Source organism: Pezoporus wallicus, unplaced genomic scaffold (genome assembly GCF_028554395.1).
Source record: "Pezoporus wallicus isolate ANWC-B61680 ecotype Strahan unplaced genomic scaffold, APGP_CSIRO_Pwel_v1 scaffold_13428, whole genome shotgun sequence".
NCBI classification, from domain to species: domain Eukaryota; kingdom Metazoa; phylum Chordata; class Aves; order Psittaciformes; family Psittacidae; genus Pezoporus; species Pezoporus wallicus.
Window position 1 is genome coordinate 2,821,393 of NW_026637482.1, and position 21,898 is coordinate 2,843,290.

Consider the following 21,898-nt stretch of genomic DNA (forward strand, 5'->3'; position numbering starts at 1 on the left):
CACCAACGAATACTGGCTCTTCTTGATTACTCTTGAAAACTCTCCCTAATCAAAAAATTTCTTTCTATAGCATTGCTCTTAGACTGAGAGAAACTAGGAACAGTAATTTGAAAAGAAGACATGTAATCACTTGGTCCTTGTGATTAAAAAACCTCCATGTTCAAGGATGCAGGTATCTGAAAATTAGTTGTCTTCTGTATGATTGCAATTTATGCTAGCTTGTCAAGTTTTGGTCAAGGCTTGCCAGCTTTTTGCAAATGAGGTTTAAGAGACAAGGATTGACTTCCATCTTCGTCCTTGAACATCAGTACCCTGAAATAGTTTAGGATTGGACACAATGAGCTATATATGTGCATGGAGCAGCAGCTCATATCAAACTGTTCCAAGGCTGCATTTTCACAGTAGGACAAAACCACATGTGAGACATAAAACTGTAAAAGTTCTCCATTCTCTGCTTTTTCTGGGTAAAATTTAGTCTTATTTGGTCTACTAATAATGAGTGTGTCAAGAACGAGTGCATTACACAGCACAGTCCTGAGGAGTAGGGCAGTCACAATGCCCAGACCTTGAGGGTGGAAGAATCCAACACTGTAAATTTGCATTTACTTTTTTCCATACTTCAAAGTGCTGGGCACTGATCACCTATTGCTTTTGTTATTATTGATACTATGTCAAAAATGGATCGCAAGACCAGATGAGGTGTAGCTGTGCTGTATCTAGGTCTAAGTCTGTGTGGTCTTTTGCAGGCAGACATGAGTTTTCTCATGACATTGAACTGAATGGTTGGCTGTTATGTCAATTCTGGCCTGATTTTGGGGTTGATATGTAGTGTACTTGAGAGTTTCCACAGATATGTCCTAAGGGGTAACAGCTGTAAGTTCACACTGAGCAATTGGAACTGGATTCCTGTGAAGGCAGAGGAGTGGTGAAATGTGCGTGCAGAGGGTAGTCTTGCCTTTAAAATGTGAGAACACTGTTATAATTACAAATGAGAGCAGTTCAGCTGATCAAGTTGCAGGTCAGCCTCAATCCATTAGTCTTTCACAACTTTCCTTGAATCATTGGTCTGTCATCATTTACAGCAGAGTTAATGAGATCACCTGAGGAGACTTGGACAGTCAGAGGAGAAGGCCACAGGCAGAGAAAGGCACAGAACTGTTTTCTTAGAAGGCTAGAAAAGCAGTCTTTGTCTGGGTTATGAATGCAATCTGTGCAAATGAAGAAACAGCCTGCGTTGGACTTCATATAATGACAGAATGGTTTGGGTTGGAAGGGACCTTACAGCTCATCCAGTTCTAACCCTGCACTGCCAGGGATGGGGCAGCCACAGCTTCTCTGGGCACCCTGTGCCAGTGCCTCAGCACCCTCACAGGGAAGAGCTTCTGCCTAAGAGCTCATCTCAGTCTCCCCTCAGGCAGGTTAAAGCCATTCCCCTTGGCCTGTCCCTACATCCCTTGTCCCAAGCCCCTCTCCAGCTTTCCTGCAGCCCCTTCAGGCACTGGAGCTGCTCTCAGGTCTCCCCTTCAGGAGCCTTCTCTTCTCCAGGCTGCCCCAGCCCAGCTCTCTCAGCCTGGCTCCAGAGCAGAGCTGCTCCAGCCCTCGCAGCATCTCCATGGCCTCCTCTGGCCTCGCTCCAACAGCTCCACGTCCCCCTTGTGCTGCTGCCCCAGAGCTGGATCAGGACTGCAGGGGGGGTCTCCCCATAGCACAGCAGAGGGGGAGAATCCCCTCCCTCGACCTGCACTCTGGGGGTGCAGCCCAGCACATGGGGTTGTTCTGACTTTTTTGCCCTCTGAGTTTTTGAGAGCATCAGCACAAGCACACATAGAGTTAACATCCTCTAGATATTCTCTGAGGTTTTTATGTCCACCAGGACCTAAAACTCATATATTTGATCTGGGAAGGTAAAAGTGAGCTGTGTTATTTCTTTCCTCTATGAAGAAGTCTCGTGTTAAGACTTCACAGTTCATTGTTCAGAGTTTAAGTGCTGGGCACTGACCTGGCTGTGGCTTGAGGAAACACCTGGGGGAGCAGATATCGATGCACATGCTTGAATTCTAGTCAGTAGCTAAATCTTTCCTGACCCAAAGGGATATGCATGTCCCTAAGGGCTGCACTGGATCCAAACTGAAGCTGTGACCAATATTACTCAATAACATAGCGGTGCTAGAAGCTCTGATAAAGAGCAGTGTTTTGGATTTGAGGCACCGGTCGATGATGCCCTGTGGGTTTGCAATCTTGTTTTATAAAGCATCAGATCTGGAGAGTGGGACTGGCCCCTCTCCTGTTTCTCCTGAGTTGTGATTTAAAATGAGATGTCACACATTGCGAACTTTCCTGATCAGTAAAACTAAAAAAGTTATTTCTGAGGATGAAGAAGAGGAGGAAAAGAAATATTAATAGGTGCTATCTGCTCATCAAAACTCATCTTTATTTACATTGAGAACTGGAAGTGTATAATCAGCACAGGAAAATGCAGCTAAATATATTTATGAAATAAATATGAGTTGTTTACTTTTATGTAATGGTGAATACCCCCTGCATTAAGGTTGAGGTCTTGCTGAATGCTGAGATATTCAATAAACAAGGTTTTTAGAGGGATCTTTTACCACCCAACTGATAACACTCAGCAAAAAATTACATGCTATCTGGCACGATGAGCACTCAAAAATGTCTTCTCTACCCCCCAAAAATACTTCAGTTGGTCTAATAAGTATTTCTTTCTCCCTGAAAACTTTGCCCATTTTATATTACCATGTCTAAAATGAGGCAGCTATGGACATTTTGCTTGTATTGTATTTTTTGCCTGTTGTTTTGTCTCTGAAGATGGGTGATGAGAAATTTGAAACAGAAATAAAAAGGAACATGGGTGACTTGTAAGCCACAAGGAAGTCAAGATGTACAGAGCTTAGAAATGGGATGGAAATAGAGATTTGTAATTCGTATAAAGGACCTCATGTTTCAAGAGAAAAAAATCTGGAGAGGCATGAGACATCTCTATGTGCGGCTGGTATACAGAACTGTATGTACCCAATACAAAACAGTGCAGCATGTTTGTGAAGATGGGGTATAATTTTGACCAATTATGCCTAGATGTTGTAATTAACTCAACCACCAGTTTTGAAAAGAGTAACTTTTAAAAAGTACCTTATGTATACAAAGCAAGACTGAAGTACGTTGATAATGGTATGATTTTAAACAATGCTGTTAAGTCATTTCAGCCTTCATTCTGAGAAAAAATATTTAACCCAAGAAGTTATTTTCCTCCATTTTGATAATAGCATACCTGGGCAAAGCAGAAACTAGATATTTCTATTATGAAATATCTGCCTTTTTTTTTTTTTTCTTACATGGGCTTTCACCTTGGGTCTAAACTAATGAAAAATAATGAGAAATATTGGAGAATTAGATGAATGTGGATTTCCACACTGCTATCACAAGGTGTGTTACGCCTTGCTAAGCTCTGTGCCCCTGCAACTAAACTGCTATTGTCTCTTGAGCAAGGTCATTTAAAGCTCACTTTAAAATGCCATCATCACTTTGAAGTCACAGTAGGAACATCAGTTCAGCATATCCTACGAGCAAAGACTCCTGCATGTGGTAGATTGCCTCTCGCAGGCTTTGCAGAGGGATGATCCAGACTGAATCCTAATACATTAACTGTTTTGGTGCATACTTTGATTTCACATAGAAGACAATTAAAATGGAGCTGACTCTAGTTATCTCTGGTCTGGGTGGGGAGACCAAGCAGCTGAGTTCATTATAGGAGAGGCATGAGGCATCACTTGAGGATAATACAATATTCAGCAGAGCAAACATGATAATTTCTTTTTCCCATGTGAGAGGCAGCAATAATATCTCTTAAGAACACAGTTATAGAGAGCTCTTCTGGGATTAAAAAAATGCCAACCCAGGGTCACATCAGCCTTGCATCCTCGGTGCTGCCTCTAACGACATGCACCCCAAAGCCATGCAAAGGCTAGCATCTCCCCACCATGTTTTGGCAGCAGTGCTTATGGCCAAAAGCAATGCAAAGCTCTTTATTCATCAGCATCCCTTGTGCTCCAGGTGTGCCTGTAATCTGCACTTCCAGTTTGAACCCTTGGGTTAAGGAGCTGTTCACCACCTCTGAAGGCGCATTTCATTAAGAAAGATAGTTGTCAATTACTCTTGACAGAGACTAATTATTTTCAAGCTCTAAACCCTCCCTTTGAATTCAACCATTTCGTGGATGGGGGGAAAAATATTCTTCCTTAGCTGTGTGCAGCTGCTTTGTACAGGAGCAGGCCATGCTTTTGAGACAGAGCTCACTATTGGTGAACTCAGCAGGGCTCCTCTGCTGCTCCAGAGGTTGCTTTAGGTTCTCACTTCTTGCTTTGCATAGCTGTCTCTAGGATCCCTGCTGCTGCAGCAGAGAGAGGTGTAATGGTTAGGGCTGGGTGAGATTTCTTCTCTGCAGCGTTTGCAGAGACTCTGGAGATAGTGCTGTGTATGAATATGCAGCAAGGCATCTCCACCAGAAGTCTGAAAGAAGCTCATCTAGGAGGAGGTGTTGTTAGCTTGGTGGGATGGGCTCTCTCCCAAGACAGACGAGAACTAAATTACAATGCTTGCTGGGAGGCTAGACCCTACATGTGCCTTGGCCCTGTCTGACCTTTCAAGATTGCTCTGACCAAGAAGTCTAGCTGTCGCTGAGGAATGTGCTGCCAGCAGTGCTGTAAAGGAGCTTCCATTTTGACAATTCAGTGCTTCCTCCATCAAGAAGACATATTGTCAGACAGTTCCTGGTGGGCTGGAATGACTGACTTGATATGACAGAGAAGAACTGAGACATATGGACGTTAAACCACCTTCCCAAGCTTGTGCAAAAAGTCTGTGGCAGACTCAGGTCGAAGCTGCGCCTTGCCTGCAGATCCAGGCACCCGCCTCTCCCTCTAATAACAATTCTTTCTGCTTTTTATACTAACCACAAATGTGTTTCTTTGCCAGCAGCAATTCAGAGACAGTAGTGGTGCTTCTACCCTCCTTCTTCTGAAATCTGCCTACTCAGAGCTGAGCATTACAGGATGGATCTTGTGCACCCTTGGCAGCACTGTGAAAACAGAAGGATAATTGCTAAAACTTGCCTTATGAGAAGAATCCATCGCTGTCTACAGCTTAGTTCCCTGCTTTTAACCCAGCGTGTTTTGCTTCTGAAGGCTGTGACATTTCTTAGCTGCTGGATGCTGTGCTGGTGCCCTGCTCCATGGCAGGCCATGCACATGGGAGGCAGGCAGGGATACATAGCAAGGAGTTCACTGTGCCCCTCAGGAAGTAATAACTCTAGGTAATGAAGCATGGTCGGCTTTGTTTTCCTGCCTAAACCTAGTGTTCCTGATGCTACAGACTCAGCAGCTTGTGCATAAACACCCTAGTGCCCCAAATAATATTAGTTATGTCTTCAGGCAATTCTGTCCTATGGCGTTTCAGGTGACCATGATATCATACTGCTTAATAAACGGCATTGGCAGATCAATACCACATGGATGAACCGTCAGCTGTAACTTGTAGGTAGAAGGATTTGGATGGGACCTGTCCATGCATTTCCCATGTTTGGAGGCAGGAGAGAGGTTGCACAAGAGCACCCAGGAGGGATGGGGCTGGACAAAAAGGAAATGGCAGTGGGACCAGCCTCAATGGGGAACATTAGGGCTAGGAGGGCTGCAGCTCCATGCCCTTTCTCCCCCAGGAGCAGTGCTGGAAGTGCCTGTGGCATCACAGCCCATCACTAAAATAAACACCTTGGCTCTCTGTGGAAAGAGCCTGACTATTCCACTGTGTGATACTAATCTTTCCTCTTAGATGCTGAGAGCTGTCACTGACTTGATTAGCAGCAGACAAGGTGCTTGACTGTCACACCTCTGCTGAATTGATGCAGTGGGGTTATATCAGTTAGTGCCACCCCGCTGCTTCCCTTGCAACGTCTCCAAATGCCTTCTTCAGACAGCTCTGTGTGTGTTGAATGAGAGGTGCCAGAGGAAGCTGGAGTGTCTCTAACAGAGCAGACACCCAACCATAAAGAAAAGGAAGGTGCTGTAACCTCACAGGACATTTGAGCTCGTCTGTTGCAACTGGAAGAGGAAAGACAACAGAAAATAATTGTGGCTCTCATTACTGAATTTGTGCTTTTCTGCTCTTGGCATCTTGCAGTTCGTGCCTCTGAAGCTGGTAATTTTGCTTCTAGGAAGGCTCCCCTCTCCATGCCTGTGCTGCAGTGAGAATGCAGTGGTAGATGGAGTCACAGCTTTTACACAGCCGTACATTATAATTTTTGCATGTTCCCAGTGCTAGGAGAAGCACTTAGAAAAAAGATATCCAGGCAACATCTTGATCTCTATTTTGCAGATGAACTCAGAGGCATGCATTGAGATTAAAAAAAGCCAAGTGGGTATTTCTGAAAAGATGATGTTAATGTTTTAAATAATGCATGATTAAGGGCTTACAGAATAGGGAACATCCACCCATGCTTAAAATGAAGAGTGCTTGACTCCAGCCAGCTCTCTGCTTGGCTGCAATGAGAGCCTTTTCCTGCATGCTTCTAGCAGCTGAATCCTCGCTGTCTTTTTGAGATGCGACGTCCCTTTCTATTTAAATTTGCACATCCACCATGTAAATCTGCAAGATGTGCTGATGTGTGAAGCACAGAAGGACCCCTGAGCAGAATGAAGAGCCACTCTCTTCTCTCACTCTGCACTCACTCTCTCTGCTGCAGCTGAGTGTTGAATTGCTTGGAGAGGGAGAGAGAGCTGGCAAAAATTCAGCATGGCTCAGGATTGATCTGTTTGCTTCCTGAAGATGAAGGAAGTGAAATAGTCCTGCTCATAGAGCTGAGTGGGGCAGGTATGGGGAATGGCTTGAGTGCACAGTTTCAGAACTGGGGACATATGAAAAAATTAAGGGGAAAACCTGGTGAGAACACGCTAGGCATGACCCTATGGTCTGTGAAGCAGGGATGTGCTGTGACCTAAGCCAAAGGCCACTAATGCTCTTGGAAACACTTCTGCAAGGAGTATGGAGATGTGTTCCAATGTTCATGGCCAGCATGAGCCATGCACCCCATCCTTGCTTGTATTTTAGAGGACAACATAAAACCCATGCAGCACAGTGCCCTATGATTGCCACCAGCCCAAACTCTTGTCCCAGTGTATCTCTGTGGGCTCAGGAGTTAGCCCCACCATAGGGATCTTTGTGCCTACACTCTGACAGCAATGTTGTGCGTGTACTTGGAATCACTTGTGATCCCTTGGGATCACTTGTTGTTCTGAGCAGGTTGTCCAATAATGTCATTTCTTTATATCACTTAGATTTGAAATATAGCCATGTTGAGAAATCTTTCAAGGTATTAGATCTGGAAGAGAATTTTACCAGTGTTTTTCTGGCTGACCAGACATATTTCTGCAGCAGCTATACAAGGTGTCCTTCTTGTCCTGTTTTTGGTCTTGGGCATTGGTCTTCATGGACTTGTTTTCTACATGTCCTGCTTGGTGCTCTGCATGAGTTCTGCCATCCTCCTGATCTATACTTCAAAGGCATAAAACTTGACCCTACCAGGGTAATTTAAGTTCAGTCACCGATGCTTGTCCTTTTGTGGTTCTTTTTATCCCTTCAGGTTCTTCTGGTCCCTGAAATACAGAGTAGTAAATTAATCACTGACATCAGAATAAATATTCTAGAGGAGGCGCAAGGAGCAAACTTCTTGAGGAATGCAGCCTGCAGTTAAAAGCCCCAGTGCACAACGGATCACATAGTTAGAGCAGCTTAGTGGCCAAATGGAAGCTGTACATTGCACCATCTAATGCAAATGAAATCTTTAGGAGTTGGCATATCTCTAGCAGGTTGTTAGAGGAATGTGAACTGAAACAGAAGAGTTAAAGAGAAACATTAGGCATTTTCCCCCTTGTCTGAGCCTGACTGTGTCCTCCCCTTTCTTGTTATTTAGTATTTATCGCACTTTTATCATTACTGTTTTATTTGTAATGGCATGTTTTGTGATGGGTTGCCAGGAACTTCAGGCATTAAACCATGACAGGTGATTTTCCCTTCTGTGTGGGCTCTGCCCTTGCACTCCTCACCCCGGAAGCTGAGATCATCTTTATAATTCAGAGGATGGTATGACAACCACTTCTCATACGGTTGCTCTCACATCCTCTACCTCAGCGGGAGCATCAAGGTGCCTGCTGTCTTTCAGACCAAGTTTTAATATACACTGGTGATGATGGAGGAGGCAGGTGAGCTGCTCTAGGACTGGTAACCCAATGTTTGTGATGGTCTGAGGGCATTCATTTCTTTTCTGGTGTTGGCTGGGGAGACAAGGCAAGCTTCTCCCCTAACTTTGGTCCTGCCAAAGGGAAAAAGTTGCTCACCATGGATCATGGTCCAAAGGTTCTCAAGGGTGGCATGTGTGAGGTGCCCTGTGCGTTTGTCCCTGTGACAGAAGAAGCATGACCAGGACTCAGAAATAAAGAGATGCTGTAGCACAGAGATTTCAGTATCAGCTAGCCAGGGCTCAGTAATACAGGGTAAAACAGACGCTTTGTTGAAAGCATATATGACATTGTGTACCCCTCAGTAGATTTTGCATTAACCTTCATTAGTTTTATTTTTTATCTTGCTATTTGTCTCCATCACTGGTTCTGCACAAAGAATACAGCACTAGACATCAGTCATGTCTGAGTTTGCTTGGAGCAACAAGGTAGGCATAGAATCATAGAATCCCAGACTGGTTTGGGTTGGAAGGGACCTTAGAGCTCGTCCAGTTCCAGTGCCCAGCCATGGGCAGGGACACTTTCCACTACAGCAGATTGCTCCAAGCCCTGTCCATCCTGGCCTTGAACACTGCCAGAGATGGGGCAGCCACAGCTTCTTTTTAGTCAGGTAGACTTTGGTGGTAGATTTTGAAAGCTGCTTATGTTTGGCCCAAATTTAGTCACACTGAAGGCCAAGAGAGTTTTCTCGCTGGTTTCAGAAGAAACTGAGCTCACCCTTGCTGTCCTTTGGAGCCAAGTTAGTCCCATCCTGATCCATTTGAAGAACTTGCTTCTCAAAATCATTGACATGACATATGTGAAACGTCTGTGGTGTGGCTCACCCGTGTGATCTTTGTGTTGCTTAGTGCCACACATAATGTAGCTTCATCCTGGGCTTTACTCCTGTTTCTCCATGGAATGGACTGAATTGTTATTATTTGTTTTTTTTGAACTGGGCAGAGTAACAGGGTGGTCACCTTCACATTTTTGTGCTTGTGCATTGTGCATTGTGACTGACCTTTGCTCAAAATACAAGTTGTCACCAGGCAGGTAGCAACCATGTAAGCTGAGCTGCAAAAATAGTTCTAGGATATAATTAAAAATAGCTCCAGGATAGTATTTGGACCTGAGGGGTGAGCTCTGAGTTTGGGCATATATCTGGCTCTGTAACTCACTGATGTTTTCAGAAAGCAAGGCTGAGTGTGGGTCTTAGTTCATTTAATGGCCATGTATCAGCGTCAAAATTTTCACCTTCTTCTCATCTATTTCAGCTTTCAAGGCCAGGAACTAAGTGACCTGTTCCTCTTCCCTTGGGCAGTGAATATGCAGTTTCAGAGCTTTGCATATGGATTTTGTTCCTCTTGCGCAGTAGAGGGTCAGTGTACCAGGAACCATGGTTCAGACATGCTTCCAAGATAGCAGCACAGCCTGAATCGGTTTGTACTATTATGTTTTGTATCAAACTGCTGAGTTATTAATGTGTTGGGATTTTTGCCTCTGTTCTTGCAGTCAACAAATACGTGGTCCGCGTTTTTACTGGTGAAGTTAGCGGCAGTGGAACAGATGCGGATGTCTTCATCAATATCTTTGGTGAGAAAGGAGACACAGGTATTCAAATGCAAATCATTTCCTAAAATACTTCTTCCTGCTTTGCAGGCCTGCTATCTGAACAACACACAACAGCAATCTGGCAAAGGCAGAATAATTTGGCTGAGTGAAGGGCACAACAAATGGTGGTGTTAGCTCTGGGGTTTCTTACATCCACAGCTTCTGGAAGCTGCTTCTGTAGTGCAGCAGTTGTGGCTGGAATGTGAGAATAACTGAAGTTACCTATCACCAAAAAAACCCAGACCTTTGTGAAACACAACATAAATCACCAGTGTAAACCAGTGCAGTAAGTACCCATCCACTGAGGGATCCAGCACCAATGTGTATTTACGGTGCATGCAGTAAAAGCTGCATGTCCCACGTTTCTGTGTCACTGGACAGATGATACTGTTTTTTTCAGTGGGGCAAAGGCTGTGACTGAGCCTTCTTGGCCATTTCGAAAGATAATCTAACCAAGGTTTATATTAGCTGGCTTTAAGTTAATGGTGGGAGCTTATTTCTTAGTTCATTTAGTTATTTTTTTATTTTTATTTGGGTTTTGTTTGTTTTTTTTTTCTGCAGATTGTATTGCAAAAGTGATCTGGGAACTTGAATTTATGTTTCTTATAAAATATTTTTAACTGACTAACAATAAAAGATGTACCCAGACCAGAATCTATGGAAAAGAGTGTGTAGAAATTCCTGGAGACCCTGAGAGCAAATATTCTGTCTCTTCCATACTGCACCTATCCTGTCAGATTCAAGAAATAATGATATGATGTCTGCCAAGTGTCCTTGAACTGATTATGAAATGTAGTGGATAGGTCTCATCCTTGATTAATTCATCTGATCTCTCTGGAGACATCTGAAAGCTGGAGTCTAAATCTAAGCTGGTTGTCCAGGCACTCGTATCATATCTACACAGAGAAATAACAGCCCTAGAAAACAATTCATCCTCCTAAAGTAAGAGGGATAGATTTACCTCTAACACCTTTCTTGCACTGGTGCCTTGGGTGGGTTCAATCCCATTCCCAGCATCATTCACACATAAACAGTTCTTGATGCAACCTGGGTCAGAAGGCCAAGCTCCTCTGACATCGGGAAAAGCTAATAGCCCTGATTGGGTCCTAATTTGAAAATAAATCCTTCCTGTGCAATGCAGCAAAGAATCCTGTCCTGAAAAGTCAAAGTCTGCAGCCTGTGACCAAAGCCTTTTTTTAAACCGTTTAGAAATTTTTAAAGACATTAAAAATAAAAGGGAAATGTGGTGGTTTGGAAAAAAAGACACAAAAGCCATCTGTATATATATTTCTAAAAACTCTGAAAGCTGTAAGTAACTGACATCAGAGCAAAAAATCCTGGTCTTTTGTGTACTCAAGAAAAGCTACCTTTTTTATTAGAATATAAAGTTCTCTGTCTTAACCTTGAATCATGGTTTCAGAGAGCTGTTACCTGGAGGATATTTAATTCAGTCAGTTGTGACATTCCTAAATATTTCTTCACCTACAACACGCATGTGCCAGTAACCCCTTACTCTTTGGTTTTTAATCTCTTTATTTTTTCTCAGGTGTGAGGAAACTGGACAATGACAAAGACAACTTTGAAAAAGGAGCTGAGGACAAGTTCACACTTGATGCTCCGAATTTGGGAAAGTTAAGGAAAATTAACATAGGGCATAACAACAAGGGTGGCTCTGCTGGCTGGTTCCTTGCAAAGGTTAGTTACTTCTGAGACATTTAAGATAAGCATGTTGTGGAATCAGAATACCTCATTTGCTCTCTTGGTGGTCTGATGCCGAGAAATACAAGGATGTTTGCTGGCGAATCAGGTCCCTGGCTATGGAGAACGGCACAAATCAAGTTTTCACCTTTCCAGAAGTATCCTCTCCAGCACTTTCTTTTTCTGCAGAGCCAAGGGGGGTTGATGAAGCGCTGGCAGGAGCCTGGTGCATGCCACTGTGGCGCATCTAAATCAGGTGCAGCAGATTCAAATTGGGTAGTTATAAAACAAGGGATGCTCTGGGTTAGGGTAAGTTGTCGAGCATCTCAGGCAACTTTGTGGCAGTGAGAAAATCCAGCTGTGAAGATTTAAATCTGCCTGCTCTAATATTTCTTATGTCTCTGCCATTGCGGTTTCTTTGACAGATGAGGGGGAACTGTCCAAGCCCCTTCTCATTCTGTTGACTTGACTCATTACCAAGATAGTAAAGATACCAGAGCCTAAGAAATATCTGTTGAGTCTGTTGACACTGGAAATTTGAAAAGACTTATAACCTGGCCACATTTAAGTGATTTATCATGGGCACAGCAAAAGAGATATACCTGCCACAAAGATACCTTTCTTCCACTTTCATCCTCATTTTAATCTCCTGCTCTAAGTTGTGAAAGCTCTAAGCAGCTTTTAGTGGAATGGTTGAAGGAATATTTTAAAAGAAGAAATGTATGACTGCTCTTTCCTCTAATCTCATTTTCTTTCCTCTGCTGGTGTAATTTAACACAGCTGGCTTTAATCCACTGAAGATCTGACCCCAAATTTATAAATCCTGGATGAGAGGGTGGTTTGATGTATCACTAATGCAAACATTAGCACATACTTTTCCACCACCACCATATGCTGCACAAGAAATTTTTATGTTGGATGTCCACAAAAAATGCAGAAGATAAAAAAGAAAGCTCTTGTGCCCCCTGTAACAAATAGAGTGGGAGGACGGGGAGAGGGATTAGAAACCCACAGAGAAGGAACCTTATTCTCACATTACAGATGAAGTCTGCAGGACATGTTTTCCCTAAGACCCAAAGCCTGAAGTAAGTAACTAGTTGCAGGCAACACCCTAATCCTATGTTCTGCACAGGAACAGCTCAGAGGTTAGTGATTAAGTAAAAGCAACTTTTGCCTTGCAAGTTCAACTGGAAGCTTGGACAAATGAGCTGAAACAACCCAGTTACCATCTACTGTTGGTAGATGTTTTTCTTTAATTTGCTCCGATACTTGGGAGTGCTGTCACTCCTGGATGAACCTGTTAAGCATCACTCAAAGTTCTTCTCATGTGTCTTGTATTTTCAGCGTGGTTTATACTCAGGGCTTTTTTTCCACCTCTAAATATATGGATAAACATATTAACAGGCACCCAAAGAGGATCAGATGGTAGAGGGGGGTCTAAGTGTTGATATTGCTCCAAAGCCTCATATATTTTAGTCTGTAACACTCCAGCACAGCACTGCTCACTCATGCTGACAATCCCAGCCCTGGCAGACGCTGCTGTCTGTGTCTACAGAGACACAACAAGGATCAGTAACACTACAGGAAACAGCGCAGTGTGGGTTGAGTGACAAGAGGGGAAGTTCTGGTTCCCAAAAATGGTTTCACAAATCTATCAGAAAGGACAGATTTCATATTTTCACTGTTTGCTGAGAAGGCAGAGAAAAGTGGCAATGACTTTCAATCCCTTATAGTGATTTTGGGTTTTTATTTCTTTAAGACATAAGCCACGAAGGTGAATAGACATTTTTTATTTCTTCTTTTCTGGCTGAAAATGTTCAGTACTCTTCACTGCTTGTTTAAAACACTGCAGTAACTCTATGACAAGATTCAGGAATACAAAGCAAGATATTGGTAAGAAATCCCTCTGGAGGAGGTGCAAGAAACTCCAAGCAGTTAATGTTAGTTTATGTAGCATTAAAAAGGAAGATTGTTTCAATAAAATATATATCTACATAGGTTCAAGAGCTAAATCCTCCCAAATAAAAACTATTCCTACTGTGAGGTTTCTTAGCTGTCTTTCCAATGATTCCATCCTGGAGTAACAGAGTGGGATCACACAATTTCATTAGGTCACACAAGCTGATCTGATGGTCTTGATTTGTCCTGAAATTCTTTGGTATTATTTTGTAACAAAGCTCTAAAACTGAGAGAGAAAGAAGACAGCCTGTTCCTAAAGCAGATCAAAGAGCTGCCATTCAGCTGATGGAGAAGGATAGCCAGCAAACGGGCTCTGGAGGGAAGGAAGACAGACCAGCCAGCTGGTCTTGCTAGCAGAGACATCTGGTCTCATACATGGTGAAAGACGCAGATTGAGTTCACTGGATAAAAAGAGAAAATAAAAAAGCCTGCTTTTTTTACTCACTGATTGTCTGAAATTCTATCAGTACTTAATTAGGGAGCAGAGAGGGATCTGCCTGACTATTGAATATGTTAAGTACCAGGTGAGAGAGTTTACATGAAGCTTCTGCTCTTTTTTCACCCCCTCATGTAACACGATAGCTTTTCCCATGTTATTTTACAATGTGCTGTTTCTTTTCTCTTAGGTGATTATAGAAGACATTGGCAACAAATGTGTGTACCAGTTCCCAGTTGGACGCTGGTTTGCTTTAGATGAAGATGATGGAAAAATCCAGAGGGATATTCTTGTTGGGGGCACTGAGGCCACAGGTAAAGTTATGGGTTGAATCCGTGGTGGGTAATATGGAGGTACAAAAGCATGATTAATGCTACTAGCTGTGCTTTTTAGAAGGTGGAATGTGTTATGCTTAGAGACACCTGCAGTGGACTGTCTGCTGGTGACAGAGTGTTCTGTGTGAGGGTCCATGAACTACCATTGCATTTCCCACCTCCACATCTCACTAACGGAACTGCACAGGTCCTATCACCTGATGATAAATCCAGGTTCAGCCTGGAGAAAAGAAGGCTCAAGGGAGACCTTACTGTGGCCTTTCAATGCCTTATGGGGGACCAATAAGAAACCTGGAGAAGGGCTTTGGACAAGGACCTGTAGGGACAGGCCAAGGGGAATGTCTTTAACCTGCCAGAGGGGAGACTGAGATGAGCTCTTAGGCAGAAGCTCTTCCCTGTGAGGGTGCTGAGGCGCTGGCACAGGGTGCCCAGAGAAGCTGTGGCTGCCCCATCCCTGGCAGTGTTCAAGGCCAGGCTGGATGGAGCTTGGAGCAAGCTGCTCTAGTGGAAGGTGTCCCTGCCCACGGCAGGGGTTGGAACTGGATAAGCTTTAAGGTCCCTTCCAGCCTTCCAGCCTTCCAACCCAAACCAGTCTATGGTTCTATGCAAGGGGCTGATGGACGGATGGTGAAAGATCCAGCTTGTACTGGATCTTTCATGAGGATTCAGAAAGTGGATTGCTATTTCCACAGTCCCATGTATGCCACTGAGTAGTGTACATTGTACTTCAGGTTGTGTTCTGGAGAGCTGTGCATCCTTTTACAAAACAAGAAAGGCAGACCTGAGCCTTAGAAGGGGCATTTTTACTGTCCAACATAAAATAAGTCTCTGTTAAAAGAAATGTGGATGTAAATTCAATGAAAGAACTTAACATGAGGCAGAATATTATTTGGATAGAGTTCTGCCTGTATTTATTCATTAGCATAAACGTTAACACTATGATTATGCACATAATAGCTGTTCTTTACTTCTTTGCATGGTCTTCAACATCTGCAGTCCTCATATTCCCCCCTCCGTGTGCTGAAGGAATGTGGTCTGGGTGCACAGTTCTCACTGCAGGATGCGAGGATGCATGCTGGGAAAAAATAGGGGAAGATGGGAGAGAAATCAGAAAAAAATACAATTAATTTACTAAAAGATTTTCCTATTTTTTACCATTCATGACTGTGCTTTTTTTTTTTTCCCCCTACTCTCATGAGTTTTATTGAAGATATTTGCATAGCAGAAGGTGCTTGAATACATTTTTAAACATAAACTTCAAAGAGAGATTGTTTGAAAGAGAATGAGTTCTGATGTTTCTACTTTGTCTCAAGTCTTTATTGAAATTCCTGGGTAATTTAAGAAAAGAAAGAACTTAGCTTGGTCCTCAACTGTCTTATACATGCTCCCTAAAACACTGTTATAGATACAGAGGTGTCTCTTTATTTGGTATCATGATATAGGTCTAAAAATGGTTGCCAGTGAAAGAGCCTTCTGGGAATTAAGGCCTGTAAGAAGAAATATTATCTTTCTTAGATCAACAATCGGTGTAATTAGAACTGGACATGAAACAACCAAACTTGTATGCACATAGACTTCTTTTCAGAAATGCTTTTATTTCTTCCAGCTGGGATCATACCTCTCCCAAGCCTTGTTTTGCTGCGATTTTTAAGGTCTCACAGTGACAGTGAAGTTCCTGCTGGCTTCAGCAGCATTGTAACATTTGTGGTGTTACAGATCTTGCCACCATTGTTTAAAGCAACACTTCAACCTCTGACATTTTTGGGTGCTTGGTACGTCTCAAAATCAAGTGACTTAGTTGCCAGTTCAAATTTTTCTCCTTTCTTCACCTATCACCACCATATGGTGGTGGTCAAAAACCCTCACACATTTTCCATGTGACAGGGAGTCTGTGTCCACAAACCTGTTTCTCTTGGACAATCTGAAGGTAGCTGTGAGTTTCTCAGAGGTGTGTGTGGGACAAAGCAGAAGAAGCATTGCAGTCTGTGTAAGTTGAAAGCTAAAAAGACCAATGGAAAACCAGTAGAGCTCAATGTAAATCCAATCAGAATTATTGCTCTCAACCTTTTTTCCTCCCTTATTTTTTTCTTCCTAACTGAATTCCTGATTCCTTCAGGTATCGTGTACAACGTTGCTGTAGTGACAGGAGATATCAGAGGAGCTGGCACTAATTCCAAGATCCACATAATCCTCCATGGGTCCAAAGGCTTAAAGAACAGTGGGAAGATTTTCTTGGAAGGAGGTGAATTCGAGCGTGCCAGGACAGATCTCTTTAACGTGGAGATAGCTGCTCTTCTCAGCCCGCTCAGCAGAGTCACCATTGGGCACGACAATTGTGGTGTCAGTTCTGGCTGGTATTGTGAGAAGGTGAGGCCAAGCTGTTTGTCTGTAGACAGCTGTCAGGCCCTTTCCCATTCATGACCCCAACCCAACAACCAAATAGGGTTAAAAACCCCCTGAAATAAAACTGCATTTATTCAGATGAGAATATCCCTGGTTTAACAAGTCAATATTATACATAATGTATGGTAGTAGCTGATTTTCTCAAAGGCACACTAGATGCATAAGTCAATCACTCTCTAATTTGGTTGATTGCCCCTTTGCAGTCACAGAGATAGAGATTATTGTTTGCTCAGTGCCAAAAGCACCTTCAGATGTTCGCCCAAGGGGCCAGGCAGAAAAGCAGTCTTGGATTATGCTGAGCATGTCAAACTTATCATCTATATTCAAACTTCTTTCAAGTTTTTAGATGCTGTTTTCGAGCTCAGAAAAAGAAGTGGCTAACCACAGCTGTTACTGGGAGGTAGTACAGCAAGATGTGATGTGAGGTCACGTACAAGATCAGCAGGAGGTAATTGGAGGGTGGAAAGGAAGGCAGCTGCATACCCTGAAGCTAGGAGCAAATACAGTTTTCTTGGAAAGGAAAATCAGTTTAGGATGTGAGTTAGGGGCACAAAATTGCTCCAAGGGCTGAAGCAGCTCTGCTCTGGAGCCCGGCTGAGAGAGCTGGGCTGGGGCAGCCTGGAGAAGAGAAGGCTCCTGAAGGGGAGACCTTAGAGCAGCTCCAGTGCCTGAAGGGGCTACAGGAGAGCTGGAGAGGGGCTTTGGACAAGGGCCTGTAGGGACAGGCCAAGGGGAATGGCTTGAACCTGCCCGAGGGGAGACTGAGATGAGCTCTTAGGCAGAAGCTCTTCCCTGTGAGGGTGCTGAGGTGCTGGCACAGGGTGCCCAGAGAAGCTGTGGCTGCCCCATCCCTGGCAGTTTTCAAGGCCAGGTTGGACACAGGGGCTTGGAGCAAGCTGCTCTAGTGGAAGGTGTCCCTGCCCATGGCAAGTGGTTGGAACTGGATAAGCTTTAAGGCCCCTTCTAACACAGACCATTCTGTGATTCTATGTGCTTGAAGGCTTTTTGTGTCTTGTGCTCCCTTCAAAACCCTACTGTGCACTGTTGTGGTTCAGGGCATGTGCCGCACACTGATACAGCACTGACTCACTGCCTGTTCTCATTCCCTTCCCCTTGTGGTGTTCTACCCCTTCTTTGCTGACCCATTTTGATCTACTTCTGGAAAGTGGAAATAACGGCACAGATGGGTTCTAGCTATACCCTAAATTGGGAATTGTGCAAACAGTCCAGTTCATGTTGGTCCAGAAAACTTGATTTTGTGAGCAAAAGCAAGATCTCTAGCTGTACCTTTGCTTCAGTTACTTAAGTTTTCAGTATCAGGGTCCTGTGGGCTGCCTGCAAAAGAATATTCACCTTCCCAATCTCTTTTCCTAGGTGGTGGTTTATTGCCCATTCACTGGTATTGAACAGACCTTCCCCTGTGATAAATGGCTGGATGAAGATGAAGGAGATGGTCTTATAGAGCGGGAACTCTATGAAATGGTCTCATTACGCCAAAGAAGACTGAAAAGTAAGTACAAGTGCCCAGGAGTCTCCTGAGACCCCCATACATGCAACAGCAACCTGACTGTCACCCACACAACATGTCATGTAGTAGACCTATGGTGAAGTAGATGCTCAAGGAAATCGAGTCCTGTGTGAGTATCAGCTTTGAACATCCTGGTTTGGGGAGTTTAAAATGAAACTTTAAAAATATTTTGAAGAATTTCAATCATTTTCTAAAAGGAAAAAGTGGGACCTGGCAGCCTTCCTAGGTTCATTGGGCTTTGGGCTGCCTCTGCTGACATTTCACCTTTGCAGGCAAGCAGGCTATGCTTCCTATTACTACAGAAGCAAAGCTTTCTTCTTCCATATAGAAACAAAACCCAAGTATAATTAAAATACAAACATGAAGGAAAACAGGAAGAAAACCCAGACTCTTCCCTCCAACTTTTTAACTCTTGGCCTAAGAGAAAAAGAACAGGTCTTAGTCCTGTCCAGCTGCCAGAAGTGCCTCCTGAGGCACACCAGTGCTGCATTTGAAGCCTCTTTTTCTCTAGAGCGAGGCAATGACACACATTTGCTGGGAGGTGTTGCTCTGTAATAACTAGGGCAGCATACCAACGTGTCCATCCATCCACACACGGCTCCAGCACCCAGCCTCACTTGCCACACAGAACTGATCGCTGCCGTCTTGCCTGCACCAGTGTGTATGTGTAAGCAGAATGTTTTAATTAGGATAATACATCCAGTTTAATCTGAATGCTTTGGGTGGGCTCCTGCTTAAACAGCACTTCATTTAAATAAGCTTTGTCTAAATGTTAGTCAGTGTTAGAACCACGTTGCTTCCCTGACTCGGTCCATTTAACTAAAGCTTCTGCAACCTTTAACCCTCTATTATCAGCTCTGACTGTTATTGACAGGCTAATTCCCTTGCTGCTGCAGTGCAGGAGATAGAGAGCATTAGCCTTGAGAAATTTGTGACCTTTATCTGCCAGATTATAGAAGCGTAAGACTTGGAGTTAGAAAAGACCTATTATGTCATTTTGCCTATCTCCCTGTGCATACAGGACTGTCCGTTTCTGTAGAGATGATCAAAGCTTGGTTCAACCTCACTTTGGGTATCCATGATGAAACGGCTGCCTGCACAGCGTTTGCAAGCTGTTCCCCCTGTGGATTGCAGCCCAACATGTAGCTTCTATTTATTCTCAGCCTTTCCCCCCCCCCTTGTTATCTCAAATGCTATCCTGAAAACTGTAATGCCAGGTCTAGCCCTCCAGGGTGCAAACTATCCATGGTATTTGTGCCCTGGGGAATATTCACTCTGGTTCTGAGAATTTCTAATCTGCTTGGATCCCTTGATGTGAAGGGACAGGGATTGGGAATGTGCCCAGAGAGCCCTGGGAGGATGAAGATGGGTATTTGGGGATATGCTTGGTCTGCTCCAGCAGCTGCAGACCTAGCTCACCCACTTTTCTCCCTGTGTGGCTTCTCCCTGACATCCCTCCATCAGTAACTTAATTCTGGTACAAGTTCCCTGTTCCCCATCCCTGCATGCCTTGCTCCTCCTTTCCTTCAGCAAGAGATCAGGGAGGCCAAACCAGACAGATGAGAGAAGTCTCTGGTGTCTGAGTTGCCCTTGCTCTTTTACCCAGGGAGAGCAGGACTGCTGTATCACATGTCATGCACAAATTTGCCTTAGCTTCATTTCTGCTCAGATAAAACTTGCTGGTGTTTTTCAGGAAAGAGTGGTCATGGACATCATGCATATAGGGGCAAAACTTTTTCTAGAAGAGAGTTCCTTCTTTCCCCTCAGTAGCTGTTGCCTCTTTTCCACAGTCAAGTGCTGAGTACATCAGTAAGGATCTAATTTATATGCATGTCATTTCATTTTTGTATTCCATTCTGGGCTCTGAAGGTCAAGCCATGCCGATCTGGGCTCTGGCATACCAAAAGAGTGAGCAATTCTTTCATTAAGATTTGTTAATAATTCAGCTGATGTCTGAGTCAGGAAAGAAGCCTGTTCCCTCTTCTGTGGGCGCTGCAAAGCCTGCAGAACTGAAACACATTATTACCAATAAAGAATGAAGATGAGGGGCTCTTTAGAGGAAATAATGTCATCTTTACATAGGTAACCATCCCCTGGTATGAAAACCACGATAAAGATGCTGCAGGTGGACTGCTTTTATAGACAAAGTGTGCAGCTAAGACTTAAAGAGAGGAAAATGTTGGAGCTTTTACATGATCTTTGGGCATTTTGCTTAGAGTAGCACAAGTGTTAGCTGAAGTCAGGTAGGATTTATGCATGTAAATAACTTCAAAACTTTTGAAAAATACCTATATGTTGCTCTGAGCATGTTTGCCCCACATGGTGCAGACTGGCTGGAGATACCTGAACGGGATCTTAGCCTGTCCTGCAAAAGCCATATCTGGAGTAATTGATCCAACCTCAAGAAGGCTCGTTAGATCAGGATGAACTGATACATGGCCATACCCATACTCCTCCTTGTTCCAAACACAGATCATCTGGAGCAATTTTTAGGAGCTACCTGGATCTGCTTTGCACCATACACAAGTAACTGAAGACTCGTTGACAAAAAGAAAGCTGACTGTGTACTTAAACTACAGAGATGAAGTACATCCCTGGATTACCCTGTTAGAAATGTATGACACAGAAGAATATGGTTCACCATGAAAGTGGTGATTCATGATTTATCTCATTTTATTTTAAATGAAAACATAGAATTAGATTTCCAGGAAATCTCATTTGTGTATATCATGTAGCAGCTTGATCATGTTTGTGCAGAAAAGGATAAAATGTCCTGAACAATGTCATGCCATCCTATCCTCTTCCAGAGGAAAGAATGATAACTATGGTTTTTACCTTTAAAAATTACTTTTTAAACAAAATGTCTTGAACTTTTCTTTGTAGAAAGCCCCTGGTCTCTGTGGATCTGGACAAGTGACATTAAAAATGCAGGGACAGATGCCACCATCTTTTTCCAGATTTATGGAGACAAGGGGAAGTCAGATGAGATGAAGCTGGACAACAATTCAGACAACTTTGAAACCGGACAGACTGACAAGTTCATGGTACGAATCTTGTGCAAGTGGTAAATTTGGCTTGGTATTGTTTCCTGGGGCATCAGCTTCAGCCCTGCACAGAAAATCAACAGCAGGAAGTCTTTACCTCAGTAGATCCTTCTGAAGTGGAGGTGAATTCATTCAATTTGTTGGTGATGTAAATTATTCATCCACCCGTTTAGGCCATGTCTTTCTAAAGCTAGTAATTTAGCTATTTTTTTCCCCAGTGCCTAAGAGGTTATTAGCTATTTACAGAAGAATTAGGAGTGGTGTTTCCTCTCCCCAGTGATCTGGTCTTCAGCCTCCTTGGATGCGAGCCTCCTTGAATGTTTGGAGCTGAGCTCAAGAGCTTGTTGAGTTTGGAGGCTGGAGAGGGTCTTCTTGTATTTAGAAACCAATATGCTTAAAAGTTAACTGGGGACTGGTCAGAGAAAAAATAGGAAACAAACAATTTTAATGCATGATTGAAGGCAAAAGTTTTACGCTCTTTGCAGCAGCAAAAATGCTGCAGCAAACAGATGCCTCCTGGAGGAATAGTGGCTGTGCTTTGCAGACCCTCTTTGAGAAGGAGCTGAAGCTTGGGAGGTGGCCTTAGTTCTTATTGGGATGAG

At 43.5% G+C, this 21,898-nt stretch overlaps 1 protein-coding gene across 1 annotated transcript in view; it reads left to right on the forward strand.

The window, feature by feature from the left end:
* Positions 1-21,898, forward strand: part of LOXHD1 (lipoxygenase homology PLAT domains 1) — a 349,538-nt gene that overhangs the window by 50,500 nt on the left and 277,140 nt on the right. The window contains exons 5-10 of the mRNA XM_057405704.1: positions 9,795-9,893; positions 11,440-11,588; positions 14,177-14,300; positions 16,438-16,688; positions 18,099-18,234; positions 21,136-21,296. Coding sequence (XP_057261687.1) covers positions 9,795-9,893; positions 11,440-11,588; positions 14,177-14,300; positions 16,438-16,688; positions 18,099-18,234; positions 21,136-21,296 — 920 coding nt within the window. The remainder of the gene's footprint in view (positions 1-9,794; positions 9,894-11,439; positions 11,589-14,176; positions 14,301-16,437; positions 16,689-18,098; positions 18,235-21,135; positions 21,297-21,898) is intronic.